Here is a 15869-nt window from a genome sequence, read left to right as displayed (position 1 = left end):
ACCATTCACAACCTATTTTTTTTTATATCTAGTTGCTTATGTTCATATTCATATTTAAATACTTCCAACTACTGGCACTTTCAATACCTAGTCTTTTATCATTATTAAAAAAGGAAAAGGAACCGATTGCACTATCAGTGTATTCTTAATGCATTTAGCTAAAAACTCATTTCTGGATGCAAGTCTGAAAAACAATGCAGCAACATAAGTATATAGCCTATATAGCTTGGTCAATACAATATGTATTAAATGTATTAATGTACACTTGCCTGGCATTATTCAAACATATCAGATTCAAACTCTATTCAAATATACAGGTAGTTTCAGCTAGCTGGCATACATGAAGGAGGAGACGAGAGCAACGCGGGGAGAAAATTAAGAAACATGTGTGATAGTAAACAAAACGTTAGAGCTACGTTACGTCAAAAGCTACAGAAAATAAATTCTGCAAAGATTACTGTAACAATTAATTTCATTAAACACAACAAAATTCCATGACTTATCCAAAAATGTCAAGGATTTTGCTTATTCCATGACTTTTAGAGGCCTGGAAAAATTTGACCGTGGGAACCCCGTACCAGTCTACAGAAGCCAGTCTGGAGTTTCCTTTCACTACTGAAATACAAAGTGGATGTTCACATCCCTCATGTGGTTTCACTTTTTACAACATCACCTCATCCACATGATAAAGTGCTGATTGGCTATTCAGGTGTTGGCCTTTAATGGAGGCAGACAGTAGTTGGAGGGCTCTCTTCATTACAAACCAATCACACAGCCATTCACAGAATAGCTCCAGTGTCAAGAACTCAGCTCTCAGAGTCCGCTTTCACAAAAAGTTGGCATTAATTAGTAACTGTAATTAAAACTGGCACTTTGTCACAAAGCACGCTGTTACATTACTTGATGACAATGTATGATGTGAAAAAACCCTTGCTAAGAAGATATGCATGCTGTCATTCACTCAGTTTCACACAAAAAAGAAAATTCCCTGTGACTGAATTGTGCTGTTCCTAATTTGTTTGACAGCTCAATTATTATCTATCTATATATTAATATTATTTTAAGTTAAGTTGTGATGCAAAGTCAAAACTTATGAAATAAGAACTGTGATGATGAAATGCCCATCACTCATTCAGTGTACAAAATCCATATATCTTGTTTTTGTCCAGGTGCTGAATGAAAAAATATAGTTATGATTTCTGTCTTTCCAAGGACTTGCAACACTGTGGAACAACCCCTTAAATATTACTATCTTTATCTTATTAAATTATAAAAAGTACAAGTTTTAAGCTAAAATTGACCCATCATACCTAATTTTGTAATATTACCTCTGTACCTGATGAAGAGCACAAGGCTTTATATTGTACTGTTTTTAATGTAATAAAAGGGAGCGTTTTACAGTGTTGCGGGTCTTTGGGAGGCAAAAATCATAATATTTTGTGTTTCCTATGTTTTCTGCACCTTCATCAGTTTACCTAGCCTGACTCCTCCACTGTGGCTGATGACCTTCTCCTCTCTCCATAGCTGGAGTGGCTATTGATTAGATCTTGGCACACAGTGTACAAACACAGAGATAAGGAGAGAGAGGCAGCCAGGCAGATATAGCTGCAGTGCCCACTCCACACACACAAAAAAAAAAAACTGTTCTTCGAGACTCCACTCCCACTGAGCAGACACCCAGACATGGTATCTGAACACTGATAGCAGACAGGATTAGGTCTAAAATTCAATCACAACAGTCTAAGTAATGTTAAGTCACTGCAGCTGACAGTGACCGCTGCCTCTCTTCAACACAGTACAAGTGATCTATCATAATCTTGCTTTGATTTGTCAGATTTCCAAAGAAAAAAAAAAAGAACTGAATGGATGTGACATCTCTTCGCTGTGATTCTGAGATCAATAGTACAATAATACTTGAAGTGGGGTATGAGAAAAGTCACAGTATAATAGCAAGCACAGATTAAGGCCTAATAAGTTTCATGCAGGCTAGGTCTTAGACAACCTTAAGGCTGGTCTGTGGACTGTCCACTCTCTCACCCTGAGGTTAAATTTTTTTTTCCATCTGGTCTACAGGCAGCGGCTGTGCTGTGTCAGAGGTGACTAATAGTGTCATAGCCCTGCCCTCCCCCAGCGGGGCCAGCAAAAGGAAAACTCAAACTGCTGCCTACGCAACTCCCGGGCAGACACTGTGTCCTGGTTAGAAAAAAGAAAAAAAAACACTTTGTCAACAGGCAAGGTGGGCAAATGAGGTGCTTTTGATTCTCTGTGGCTGGGGGGACACTTGAGGAGCGTACAGATATGAGGAAATAGTCTGAAATAAGGAAGCAAGTGGGCATCTTTTCAAAGAGGCTTGAAGGTATTGTAGCAGGTCAAACACATGTTGTCTCTTTCTCTGTGTCCGTGTGGCATGGACGCCTCAGGGGGAGAAAGAGAGAGAGGTTTACTCAGATGCTGTCGGGATGGTCTACAAAAGGAAATGTTCAGACAGACAGGGAGCAGAGGAACAGACGAAGGGCCATGAACCCTGCAGAGCAAAAACAGGAAGAATCCAAACCCCTCTCCTCTGGGGAATAAGAGAAATTCTTGTGGTATTTGTCTTTGTGTGTGTGTGTGTGTGTGTGTGTGTGTGTGTGTGTGTGCGTGTGTGTGTGTGTGTGTGTGTGTGTGTGTGTTAGAGGTGTTGAATCAAATAATCAATGCATCGAATCGTGGACATGGACGATGCTGCATCGATAATCGACCGGGCCATAATCAATTATTTCTGTTTACAATTTAATGTATGCCTAACAACATTTCTGTTTACATGTTCTGTTATGTTTTGCACATTCAGGAAGTGCCATGTGCTCAGTGCTGTAGTTTTATGTATCCAATTTATTTAGTTTTAGAGTACTGCAGAATGTTTTGTTTTTTAAGCTTGAAAAGCTATGAATTAAATATCCTATATGATTTAATAGAAAAATGTATTTGACGCATCGTGATGCATCGTGATGCATTGAGATATCAAATCGAAGACATGATTACCGTAATCGAATCGAATTGGGAGATCAGTGAAGATTCACACTTCTAGTGTGTGTGTGTGTGTGTGTGTGTGTGTGTGTGTGTGTGTGTGTGTGTGTGTGTGTGTGTGTTTTGTCTACGTACAAATGTGTATGTCTATAATGTTTTTTGTGTTTAGGCGTGGATAATCACCCCCAGCTAATAAACAGCTAGCTAGCGCTGGGGGACTCAGACAGAGTTACAACACACACGGAGATGAGAAGGGTATGTATCGATTTGTCAAACTCTGGGGGTTACGGTGAATAAGCTAAAGTCCCAATAAGTCGGCGTGTTCCTTTAACAGGAGTTTTGTTCCAGACTATATCTTATTGCTGGGAGCAGAAACTTTATAAGAAATAACTTTTCCTTTAAGAAGTGATTGTTCTTGCCTGAGGACCTCAGGCAGTGCAGGTTTGATAAGGGCACAGTATCTCAGAGATATAGTGTGGGATAAGGTCATAAAGTGCTTCAAAGACAATTAAAGAAGCTTAAAAATCTGTAATAAGCTGGTAGCCAATGTAAAGACATTACAAGTGGAGTCATATTTTCTTCTTTCTTGGTTCTTATTAGTAGTCTAGCTGCTTCATTCTGTACAATTTGGAATGAATTTGGTATGAAAGTTAGTTTCTAGAACAACTGAAGTCCACTCTTATTGGAAAGTCCCGATCGAAAGGGGTAGAAATTAGTTGGAGTGAAGAATTTGAGAATTGAGAGACTGACCTGAAATTATAATCAGATCCTCCTGGCTTGCCCTTTTCATTCATCCTAGAACTGTTACATCTATCTCTTGTTTCTGACCCTTTATCTGCCTCTCTCAATTAAACAGACTTCTTACACGGCAACACAGCTGAAGTGAATTCAATCTGGTAAGATTACAAAATACCTGCCTTATAAATTAGTAAACACTTCCGCGATCGTAATGATGAAAAGAGCTGGAGGTAAAAATGAAAAAAGAGCTGACCTTTATTTACAGTATCGGAGTCTATCAGTGCAGGCTGGAAAGATGTGATTTTGTACAGAGGAATACATTACAGAAAACAAATTAGTCAGCAAGATAGAAGAATGCCAGCGCAAATGGCTCTGGCTCTTATTTCCATCCTTATGAGATAACTGTACCCATTAGAAGGTTAAAGCTATTGTGGTGTCCCTGCAAAGACTCTGCCTTGGAAACGGCAGCAATCCGTCTTTAAACTTTGATGCAGTCAAAAAGCTCCCTTCATCCCTTCCCCTCTGACCTGTGTGTGTGTGTGTGTGTGTTACATATGTGCATAAGATAGAGAGGGGGAGAGGGTAACAGTAAGAAAGGGAGCAGAGAGAGAAAGAGATATGAGAGGGTGGGGCTGGGCTGTCTGCCACCCAGGCCCAGAGAACATAAAGAGAAAAATATGGCCATAAAACCTCTCTATGACTATGAATACTAATACTGTCTCTGTGAGCCAAACCAACCGAGTCTGTCCTCTCTCTGTTCCCCTCTGTCTCGCTTACAGAAATTATGTGGCTTAAAAAATAGTGTGCTGCACAGGCAGAATTGTAAAGCTTTGTATTTACACTATGTTATATACACAACACAGTAGTAGTACAGATGGATAGGGAACATTAGTTAGGAGCAATGGTGAGCCATTTTATATTTTATTATGCTGTGATGTTTTCAATGCTGATTTTTATGAATTTGGCTGTTTAGTGACAACAAATTATATAGCTATAAAAATGAACAACAGAAATGGAAAACAGACTGGTAGCACTGACAGAGTGAATGAACATCACCCTGCCTAAAACCTCAGGGGTCCATACACCAAACTGTGTATTTTTGTGGTTGAAATTCTCACCACACCTAAAGTTATAATCCTCATCATGTATTGGTATGGTATGGTGCTTCACTGTTTGTATTTAGATGAGTATTGGAAATAACTAGAGTGAATCTATATATACACACACAGGTACAGTATGCACAGGTATTTAATAAACAAGTCAGTGCAATAATGGGTAATAGTAATATTAATCAATACAAATTCACAATTATTTGCATTATGTCAAAACCCCATCTTATATATTTAAAGGAGACATATCATGTTCATTTTCAGGTTCATACTTGTATTTTGGGTTTGTTCTAGAACATGTTTACATGCTTTAATGTTGAAAAAACATGTTATTTTTCTCAAACTGTATGTCTGAATATACTGTACTTGTATTCACCCGCTGTCTGAAACGCTCCATTTTAGTGACTGTCTCTTTAAGCCCCTCTCCTGAAAAGCCCAGTCTTCTCTGATTGGCTTGTGAGATAAAAAATGGCATACCTTTTGCAAAGGTAGTTCTCAAACCGTGGGTGGAGATACTCAGATGGAGGGCATATTTTAATTAGCCTGCATGTGATATAGGAAGAGGGGCTATATCTGAGGTGGCTTGTTGAATCCCATGTTTTCTGATCTAATCATACCACAAAAACTGACTGGGTTGTCTTATTTCACAGTTTGTTCGTTGATAGGCAGATACCCAAAAGCACTGAAAATCATCATTCATGACATGATGACTGTTTTTTCAGCCTGAGCCATTTAACAAATTTACATTCAGTAACTACCCCTTTTTGTACTAGCTTTCATTGATAGTCGTGGAGTCCACCGATCCCAAGCAGGATTCAAATGACCAACATAAGCACAAGGGGTACACAGGTCACGACGCGTGAATACATTTCAGCGCTACTGTTTGTAATTTTATCTATTTGATAAAGGCCTCCCTGTTACTGCTAATGCACACCGAACATTTCCCACAGCTGCTGCTTTAGTTTAGTTAGTTTACTTATTAGCACATTGTTACTTATCATTGTTAAAAATAACAATGATAAGGCTTGTTACAAAGTAAAAACATTATGCAGAGGTTAGAAGCCAAGAAAAGGCTGCTTCACAATTAAATCTAAAAATTAAGGATGTGACTCATTATGTGAATCATGTATTCATTCTTTTTTAAATATTGACTTTTCTCTAAAGCTGGTTTTGAAATATAACCAACATTATAATATGAAATACCTAATATAGTGTTTTTTCATAATCTTTCATTGTTACTGCAGGTCGCCAGATCTTTAATATATGGAGGTATTTCTCTTTTTATTTTTACCATATCCTCAACCTTTCAATGCCATGGTTTCTAAATGTACTGTATTTTATGATCAGGTGCTCCATACAGACACTGTACTTCCATGGTTCCCCCCTTGCAGCAAGCTTTTTTACTGACAAATGTTGCAGGACAGAAGAAAAAGTCGTAATCTCTCAAGCATTTCTAATGAGTCTCCTACAATTATTTGATAAGAGCAGACAAGACTGGAGGCAGCGTGTATGATACACTAGCTCCTACTACCGAGGTGAGAGCTCTGCTGATTACATACAGAGCCATTTACACACTCTCTCACACACTCTCTCTCTCTCTCTCTCTCTCACACACACACACACACACACACACACACACACACACACACAGTCCGTCATCTCAGAGTGCAACAATCCTAATAATAACATGAGAGGCTGAAGTTATGACCGGCAGGCACACCTATACCAATCTGGGTCTCCTTATTCTGAACACACACTCACACACGCAAGTGCACACACACACACACACACACACACGCACACGCACACGCACACGCACACGCACACACACACACACACACACACACACACACACACACTACAACTTACAACCCTCCCACCCCTTATCTTCACCACCATTCGACTTCTCTGCTCCAGCCATAACCACTACCACCCCACACACACTTTCTTCTCCACCTGCCCACAGCACTTCCCACCTCCCTACTCACCACACTTAGTCCCAGTTGCTCTCTCTGCAGGTATGGCAGGTTCCTGCGCTCCAGGCTTGCCAGGTAGTGCTGCAGTCTGGAGTAGGTGTAGGGGTAGCAGTAGGCAAACTGGTATACATCGTCCTCTTGGTCAAAACAGAAGGCAAAGGACATGACATAGTTGCGCCGGTGGTCAGGACAACGGTAGTAGTACACGTTTTTGGCGGGAAGCCTCTGCCTGCAACAGCAAAAGACAAACACAATGTAGAGATATTAGGGAGGTCATTTACAGGACAGGTCTTTTAATTTAAAGACATGAGGTCTCGAAGGGTTACGACTGCATCAGGTGAAGATATGAGGAACAATGAGAGCACAACATTTGCAAGAGAAGGAAAAAAGTGCAGACAGTGAAAAGATAGACAAAGAAACTGACTCATGAGTTACTGATAAAGAGTTGAGAAATCATAACGCAGAAGTTGCATCATCTTGTCAGTTGGTTGTCTTCCAGAGATGTTGAGTTCAGCTGGCAAAGGAGTAAAAGAACTTAAGGAAGTAAGGAGATGTCACCTGATAATCAAGGATTTTGTTTTTGTTTAGTTTATATGCTCATTCATCAATTCTCTAATAAATGATCAAAAATGCCAAAGAGTTACTTTTTTAAAGTAGGTGCGATCTAAAACAATTTCTGATCACTAATCACCACTTGGTGATTCATTATTTGTCACATAAAGACCGCCGTTTATTATTTAATGCAAAGCCAGGTTGAGAATAAAAATGGTTGAGAATAAAAATGAATGTGAACAATACAAAACAATGAAATTTAATGACAAAAAATTATACATTGTCAACTAACTTCAAAGGTAAATTGACTAAATTATTAGTTGTTTAGCATTTTATTGGTTTTGTTTTAGGCAAATACATTATAAATACTGAAAGTAATACTGAAAGTAGGCACAACCACTGCAGACAAGACCAAAGATCACTCACAAAACAATAATCAACCCTAATACCAATTTTGTTTCCATTCATTGATCTCCAAAAACAGGAGAGCTTACCTTTGGAAGAGAATTTGGTATTACAGTTTGTGTGTGTGAGCATCAAATGTTTTCAGCTTTGCACTTTAAATTCAGCAATTCCTGCGTTAACACAAGATATTTTAATTATTACTATGACTCTATTTTTTTATGTGTAATTTAGAATTGCAGTCTGAGTGAAAAGCAGAAAATGTGTTTTCTTCTTTTTGTTCAAGTTGTGTTTTGAGTTTTGAGCAATTATATCGAGTGAGGGACGGGTAAGAACCTAATCTGTGTATGTCTGTGTATGTCATGTTTCCTGTTGTGTGGAGCGTGGAGAGTGTCTTTTATGTCTTCTTCGTTTCGTGTGCTTTGCTGAATTGTGTGTTGCATGTTGCATGCTGGGCCCAGGGCAAAAAAAAGCTGACTGATCCATGCACCTCATGGGCAATCAATGAGGTACGGGACAGTACTGCTGCAGTCTACAGAACTTCTCTGCTTACTCAACATGTTTTCTTTTCACTCATCTATCTTCGTCTTCCTCTCTTTCCTCGTTCAGCCCTTACCACTGAGACATGGTCAGAGGGAGGTTGTATGCATGCAAGTGACTCTCTGCCTTCTTTCTCTCTTCCTTTTTTTCTACCTTTCCTATTTCGTGTCTTTCTCCGAATCTCTCTCGTCTTGTCCTGTCAGTTACTGACTCCGCCTTGACAAGTACGTGAAGACGACCAAGCATGGGGAACAACCGTGCTGCCATAGGAGCTCTGGCAGACACTCTGAGAGAGGAGGATAAAAGGAGGAAGAAGATGAGGACGATGAGTGACTGGTGGGTTTGGGGTGTTGGGAGCAGGGAGAAAGGTGGAATAAGGAGATAAGGGGAAGATGAGAGTGCAGGGCGATGGCAGATCTGGGCCTGATACAAAGATATATGGGAAAGGGTGGCGGCTAGCAGCGTAGCGGCTGTGTGATGGTGGGGCTGGCTAGTGAGCTAGCGTCTCTGGCAACAGATCAGATGAAGATGCTATCGGGGCTGTGATAGGAACAGGACCTGATAATCAACAAACAGGACAGACTGCTTTGCGCCAACTCTGACGGAGTGAACTTCTCTCTCTGACTCACCTCTGAGGAAGGAGGACAGGAAGGAGACGCCTAAGAGTTTTATGTGTTTGCTCAGACACCTAATACATCAAGTTTGGCGAAGGCCCTGCATAGAAATGCATAGTGAATGCACTTGCATGCATTTTCAAACACTTGAAGATGTCCCTGCAGGTACCTAGTAAAACAAAAAGCTAAATCACTCAGCCTCCCACAGACAGAGGGGAAGAAGGGAGAGAAAGGCAGGGCTGATTATTCCTTCAGAGGAGGAGACAATGTATCTGCATGTGGCTATCTCAGCAGAATACTAATGCAGCCAGTGGCTAGTTATACCACACCCAGCTTTCCCACTGGAGCCAGATTACAGCCTTGTCTTACAGCCTGTAAAGCTGGACAAAGAAATAGAAGAAGAAAAAAACAATACAAATGTTTAATATTGGAAAAAATGAGAGCAAATTTTAGAACATCAATATTATTCATATAAGACCGCATGGGTTTGAAGTAGAGCATACTGTGAATAAAACTGAGCAGCAAGGACAAAATAAACCTCCACAGGACACACTTGTGTACACACAACTAAACCCACACATACTCGTGCATTACTTTGGTGCCAGCCCTCCAAGGTGCAGGTTAATTAAAATAAGATGACACCTCACCTCTTTCCATATTTCCCTGTTTGGCTCTGCCTATCCATGCAATCCCACTTCTCCCTGTTACTCCTTCTCTTTCTCTCTTACTGGGCAGTGTGTGACCTTGCCGGAGACTGGAAAAGTCCTGGCTATTGATTTTAATTACTGCTGCTTGTCCCGTCACAGCATTATAGTTATAGGCCAGAAAAAATAGCTCTGTGACTTCTTATGGAGAGAGACTGCCTGGAAGGCCTGAACTTCAGGCTAAGGGAAAAAGGAATGCACATAAATATGACAAAATGCACAAAATCTTCAGCACATGCACATTAATGCACACAGTCCCTTTGGTTTTTTATCTAAGCGGTGGCTGCTCCTGCTCGGCAGCTGGCAATTTGTTTTATCTAAATGGTACCTCCCTGTGCCTCTCCCCTGCCCATCTCTTGACGTGGTACAGCAACGTCGCTCCCAAACAGAATTATCACTGTGTGGGATGAGGGGGAAAAAATGGAGAAGCTTCCCCCAAATGATAACACACTCACACATGGTTTTACAATTCAGTGATTACAGAGACACAGGAAGACACACACACACACACACACACACACACACACACACACACACACACACACACACACACACACAAATAGGAATATACAACGAGTCACACACCAAACTGTGTGTGAGCCACATCAAGGTCATGTCTTTGACAGCGAGCTGTGGGACAAGTTAACTGCCAAAGCGTCTCATCACAGCCCTACAGAATGAAGGGAAGGACGCAGAGCAAAGAGAAACAGAGAGACTGAAACACTAGACAAAGGCAGAGAATGGCTGACAAATAGACAAAAAGAGAGACAAGTAAAGAGACAAAGTCAGAGAGAAAGGGACAAAAAAGAGACAAGGGGAAAATGAAAAGGGAGAGGGTTTCATAGAGCTACTGTGGCAGGCAGCCTTTAGCGAGATGTCACTTAGCTTGCTGGGGCTTTTCTACTTCTGAACCATTGGTAGCTACAAACTCCCGCTCTGATTTTGATGGCACTGGCGTCTCTCTGAAGTTTCGAGATGAAGGCTTATAAATTGGTAGCTTTCATACAGGCGACATCTTGTCTATATTTTCAAATCAATCAAGCGTAGAGGACACGCCAATCACCACTGCTCTGAGCACTCTCAAAGACAAAACACACAGGACAAAACTCACCAGGCCTGGACACACGCACACTTGCACACACCCACCCACGCACCCACCCACCCACGCACGCACGCACGCACGCACGCACGCACACACACACACACACACACACACTCATCTACTCCCTTTTATTTTCTATCTTACTATTGTCTCTTTCGGCTTGTCAAACATTCATCCGGTCAACTGTTAGGAAGGTTAAATGTCTTCCAATATGCCTGTACAGCTGTCAAGCTCTGCAGATCCCCACCAGCTCATTTAAAGCTAATAGTTAGTCCATTTGGCAAACATTTCACATTGAATGACATATTTCTTTACCCCCTCTGTGTTACTATGCCAATAATTGAAGAGGCAATATTTCTTGGCACTCTAAAATGATGCCAGATGTTAGATAGGCTCATTGTTTTTAAAACACGGCCCCATGTTCTTGTTTTGCATACTAAGTCAAGCAGAAAACAGTTTCTGAATCATTTGAGGAGTGTCAAACGTGTGGCTATGTATATTCATGTTTGAGGAAGTGAGTATGTGTGTATACATGACGGGATATATATTCTTGAGGCATCTACTATTTTTTTTTGGATGCAAATCAAGTTGCAACAAAGCTTTCCTGGAGACACTGTTACTAGGCAACCTGTGCTTGCTTTGTAATTTGGTTGGCCTGCTGTATATGTATGTGGTGGCACAGTATTAGGCTGACGCTTTACGAGAATGTGTCCTTCGATTGGGACTAAAGAGCATCGGAGGTCATAGCTTTTGATTCAACCTCTCAAGTGTGGCAGTGCTCCTGAGGAGCAACTTAGTGTTACATTCATTTTCACCGTTGTCATAGGGTTAATCATAACTTTCTGCGGCAGTGTGTGTAAGCATAAAGTCTTGAAGATGCACATTATGACCAGGGCTGATGATGTGAAAAGGCCTGGATTAATGCCACCGGTAGGGTCTTCTGGCTAGCAGCAGTACGTTTTTGCAGGAAGCAATAACACTCGTGAATTATGGACATTCCTGTAACAAGAGAGTTGAGAGTCGCACCCCTGTGGAGACAACAGCCCGTTAGCAGCCTCCTCAGATCAGAAACAACCCTCTGATGAGGCTGAAACATCACAGAATAAGACATTTTCACCTGATGGACACATCAAAACACCCAGGAGGTGTACTCTCATCACGTCGCCTTTTACACCGCTTCCTTTTGGTAGCATTGTAAAAAACTGTTACATCTCAACTCTTCCATGTTTGTTCTGACAATAACATAGATATATTGATTACTAGTCAATGTATTAGTTAAATAATCCCAAGTTTGGCAGCTTTTAGACCTTAATGAAATTCAAGGTGAGTTAGCCGAATCAAGTCGGTCAATATCAGATCACACCCACAGCGCTTCGCCTGAGTCCAGATTATACAGCGGACTTAAACGTGAAGTTATTTCCATGAAATCCTGAAAGCAGTCATAAATCTTACACTCTCATCTGAATAAAATGCATTTGTTGTTTATAGTAGTAACCCAGTTTGTTCAGCTGATATGTTTAATACAGAGGGAGTGGTTGTGTGGCTGTTTGTCCTTGTCTGTACAAATTCATCTCTTCCAGTAATTCATCTGTTTTTCATGTCTCCCTTTCCCCATATCTACTTCTCAGTACCTTCTACTTCGTGACTGCAATTTTATTTTTTTAAACTTTCTGGCATTTTTTTTTTTTTTAAATACATATTTAATTGTCACAGGAATACTTTCAGGACTCTCAGACTCTGACCCTCACAATTCTGTCATTTTGGTGATCTAGACTCACAAGAGTAAAAACCAAACTCTTGACTATGACTCTGGTTACATATCATACATACAATAATTTTAAATGTCTGCAATGTAAATATGACTGTGGGCTCCAGCAATCGCCTCTATCTGAAACTCCTAATCTGATCCACTCTGAATCTGCGAGAGATGTACAACACTCATACATTCACATGGGACACTTTTATCACCCATGAGGGGGCACACAGAGATGAAAACACTGGAGGATTTACTGCTGCTCTAACTCATGTATACTGAGTTAGAGATACTGGCCATGATTTATATATATATATATATATATATATAAAAAGAATATACTTTAATATATATATATATATATTAAAGATATATATATATATATATATATATATTAAAGAATATATATATATATATATATAAAGAATATTTATTTATTTTCAGTTCTTATTTGATTTAACCTCATCATTGAGTTTTAAGAGCAGTTTTTAATTTGTCATTTTAAGACTTCTGCCTGATAATTTCCTAAATATCTGATATAAGAAGTTCCTCAAGGTTTTTATTTACAACTGCACAACATCCTTCAGTAATTTAACATTTCCTAACTATATGAAGACAAATAAAATGAACTTAAAATTAAATCCTGAGGTTTTTTCCCCAATGTTCTTAAATACAAGGAAATACATAACTTCACTACTGAGCAGTGTGACAGTGCCTGGATGGACCAGTAGAGGGCCACACTTTGAATGAGACGTGACCTGTTGAGGTCTAAAAGTAGAGAACTCAAAGAGAGAAAGAGAGACACACACACTAAACTGCACAATAACTACTTTGTTCTGTGATATGTGTCTTCTTTCCAATACGCACACTACACAAACAGAAATATGACTCCTGATGGGAAAACCATCTACCAAATGCAGCTTGGTTGTAAAATCAGAAAAACTGTAAAGCAACACATTTATCTGATTATTAAAGGCTACATGATACATATAGCTTCATAATTAGATGGACAAAATATATGATTTTGATGTATAACCCATTTTAAAAGAGAGTATGAGACAATTTGGAGTCATCTCTCAGATATAACCTTACAAAAACACTGTAACAGACTGTAATCTTTTCCGAATCCATTAATCCTCAAATGCAGTTAAAAAGTAAAACATGCCCCATACATATCCTAAAGGGGTCTCGGCTAGATTGAGCATGCTGGGCCTGCAAGTAGCTAGCTCCCCTGCGTCTTGTGGGGCAGCAGAGCAATTAGCAGAAAGCAGATGATCACTGTGCCCTCGCCACTGTGGCGCCACTGGTCCCCTATGGGGCAACAGGGCAGGTGCACATTTGTCTGGAATAATGGGGGGTACAGAGGAAATACACACAAGCAACCACTATAAAAAAAAAATCAAGCACACATACACACTTATCTAATAAAATGATGATGTCAGTTTTAAGTCCCGGGTGAGTGGTGGGAGGAGAGGAGTGGGCTGTGTGTGTGTGTGTGTGTGTGTGTGTGTGTGTGTGTGTGTGTGTGTGTGTGTGTGTGTGTGTGTGTGTGTGAAAGAGAGAAGAGAGAGAGAGAAGAGACCATCCATCTATAATTGTGTGATGCAGCATTTCCTAGAGTGCAACATTATACTCCCATCACATTATCTACGTGTGTGTGCGTGTGTTCAAGTGTGTGTGTATGTCTATGTCTATGAGTGTGGACCGAATAGACAGACTGGCGCCAGACTAAGTCATAATAATAATTTGACCAGACACATGACTGACTAGGCCTGACCAAGCCCACTGACTCTTCTTTCTTGCACTTTTTCATTCTTATCTGACGAACAATCAAACTCAAAGTTCAATATCAGTTTCAGTTTTTGTTTCAATCTGAAAGATGTCACAAGCTACAGCCACTGTGGCTATTTTATATTGCTATACTCTTGCTGAACTGTTTTAATTACACATATACATGATTTGTTTTAGCAAATTAAGTCATCACTGTAAAGATGACTGAAAAATGTGACATAGTTGAAAGAATACACACTGATCTCACTGTGTCTGACTCACACACAGAGACAAGCCGGTAACAGGGAGACAAGTGATCTGAGATCAAGCATCAGCTTCACTGCTCGTGTATCCCTGTGTGTGTGTATGTGTGTGTGTGTGTGTGTGTGTGTGTGTGTGTGTGTGTGTGTGTGTGTGTGTGTGTGTAAGGAATAGGGTCACACAGAGTGATGAGCTCATTCTCTCTGGAAATTTACTCAGTGGAAGGCAATGCAACACACATGGTACATTCTGAAATCACTTTTTATTAAATTCCACATAGAGATGAGCTCACCTCCTGTAGTCCATTACACTGATCAGAATGACTTACTGCTGTGGAAAAATAACCAACAGCTTGAATAATACAATGACGAGCAAAATAAATAATAAATTATCCATTAGTCACAATCAGGGTTGTTGATTCTGCAATAATGGTTCATTTGCACAACCTAGGCGTGTTAAAACAAATGCAATAATTTCCCATATCACAAAGGTCCTGTGATGTTATTATTATACAATACAGCAGCTTATACTGTTAATTTCAACATTGTTACTGTATTTAAACGTTCGACTGACAAATGAAAAGAAAAACATCTGTATTAATTTGTTTAGCTGCTGTTCACATGGCGTGTTTATAACAGCAGGTTCTAAATAAGAAAACATGGTATGCTATAACATTATTAGCATAAGTATATGGACAGTAGATATTGTCGAAACAGATGCATTAGAGGATGTTAAAAGAAATGTATAGAAATCTCTATAATTTGTACAGTAGATCAGGAGAAAATACTGAAAGTGGGCAGGTAGTGAGAAACAAATGAAGAATATAAATACTTGAAGGCTTTAGAATGAACTTTTTGTTCAGAGGTTTCACCTTTTCTACTGTGAATATTTTCCAAAATAATCTGCACGCAAGATGACATTTGCTGTTCCGAGCTAAAATGATAAATTATTTTCTTCAATGTTTAATCTAATGTTTACGTTATCAGGTAATCAATTCAAGTTTTAAGTTGTAAACAGCAATTGTTTTTTACTTCATAAATGAGTGCTTATCAAAATTTCACCATGACTGATGCATCTTTGGTATATGGCCTGACACATTAGGACACTGAGGCCACAGTAGTGATGCCACACCACAAATGCTTATTGAGTGATCAGCACACAAACCCCATGTTGTGTCTGTGTCAGTAGAATTGTACTCATCTCCTCTCACTCCTCCCTCATCCTTCCATCATGCCTCAGTGTCCCCCACCTCTCCATATTCCCTGAGGGTCCTGCTGGCCTCGGCATAAAGATGCCAGCCTGTCTACCCGCATTTCCCTTGGCACAGCAGTGGCAGCTGGGG

General features: G+C 40.0%; 1 protein-coding gene across 2 annotated transcripts in view; it reads right to left on the bottom strand.

Annotated features, from left to right (window-relative positions):
- Positions 1 to 15869, bottom strand: part of agbl4 (AGBL carboxypeptidase 4) — a 310470-nt gene that overhangs the window by 138856 nt on the left and 155745 nt on the right. For both annotated transcript variants that reach the window (XM_078258159.1, XM_078258158.1), the window contains exon 5: positions 6842 to 7058. In XM_078258159.1, coding sequence (XP_078114285.1) covers positions 6842 to 7058 — 217 coding nt within the window. The remainder of the gene's footprint in view (positions 1 to 6841; positions 7059 to 15869) is intronic.

This window comes from Sander vitreus, chromosome 9 (genome assembly GCF_031162955.1).
Source record: "Sander vitreus isolate 19-12246 chromosome 9, sanVit1, whole genome shotgun sequence".
In the NCBI taxonomy this organism is placed as follows: Eukaryota; Metazoa; Chordata; class Actinopteri; order Perciformes; family Percidae; genus Sander; species Sander vitreus.
The sequence above is the reverse complement of the archived record's forward strand: the minus strand, read 5'-3'. Positions and strand labels throughout refer to the sequence as shown.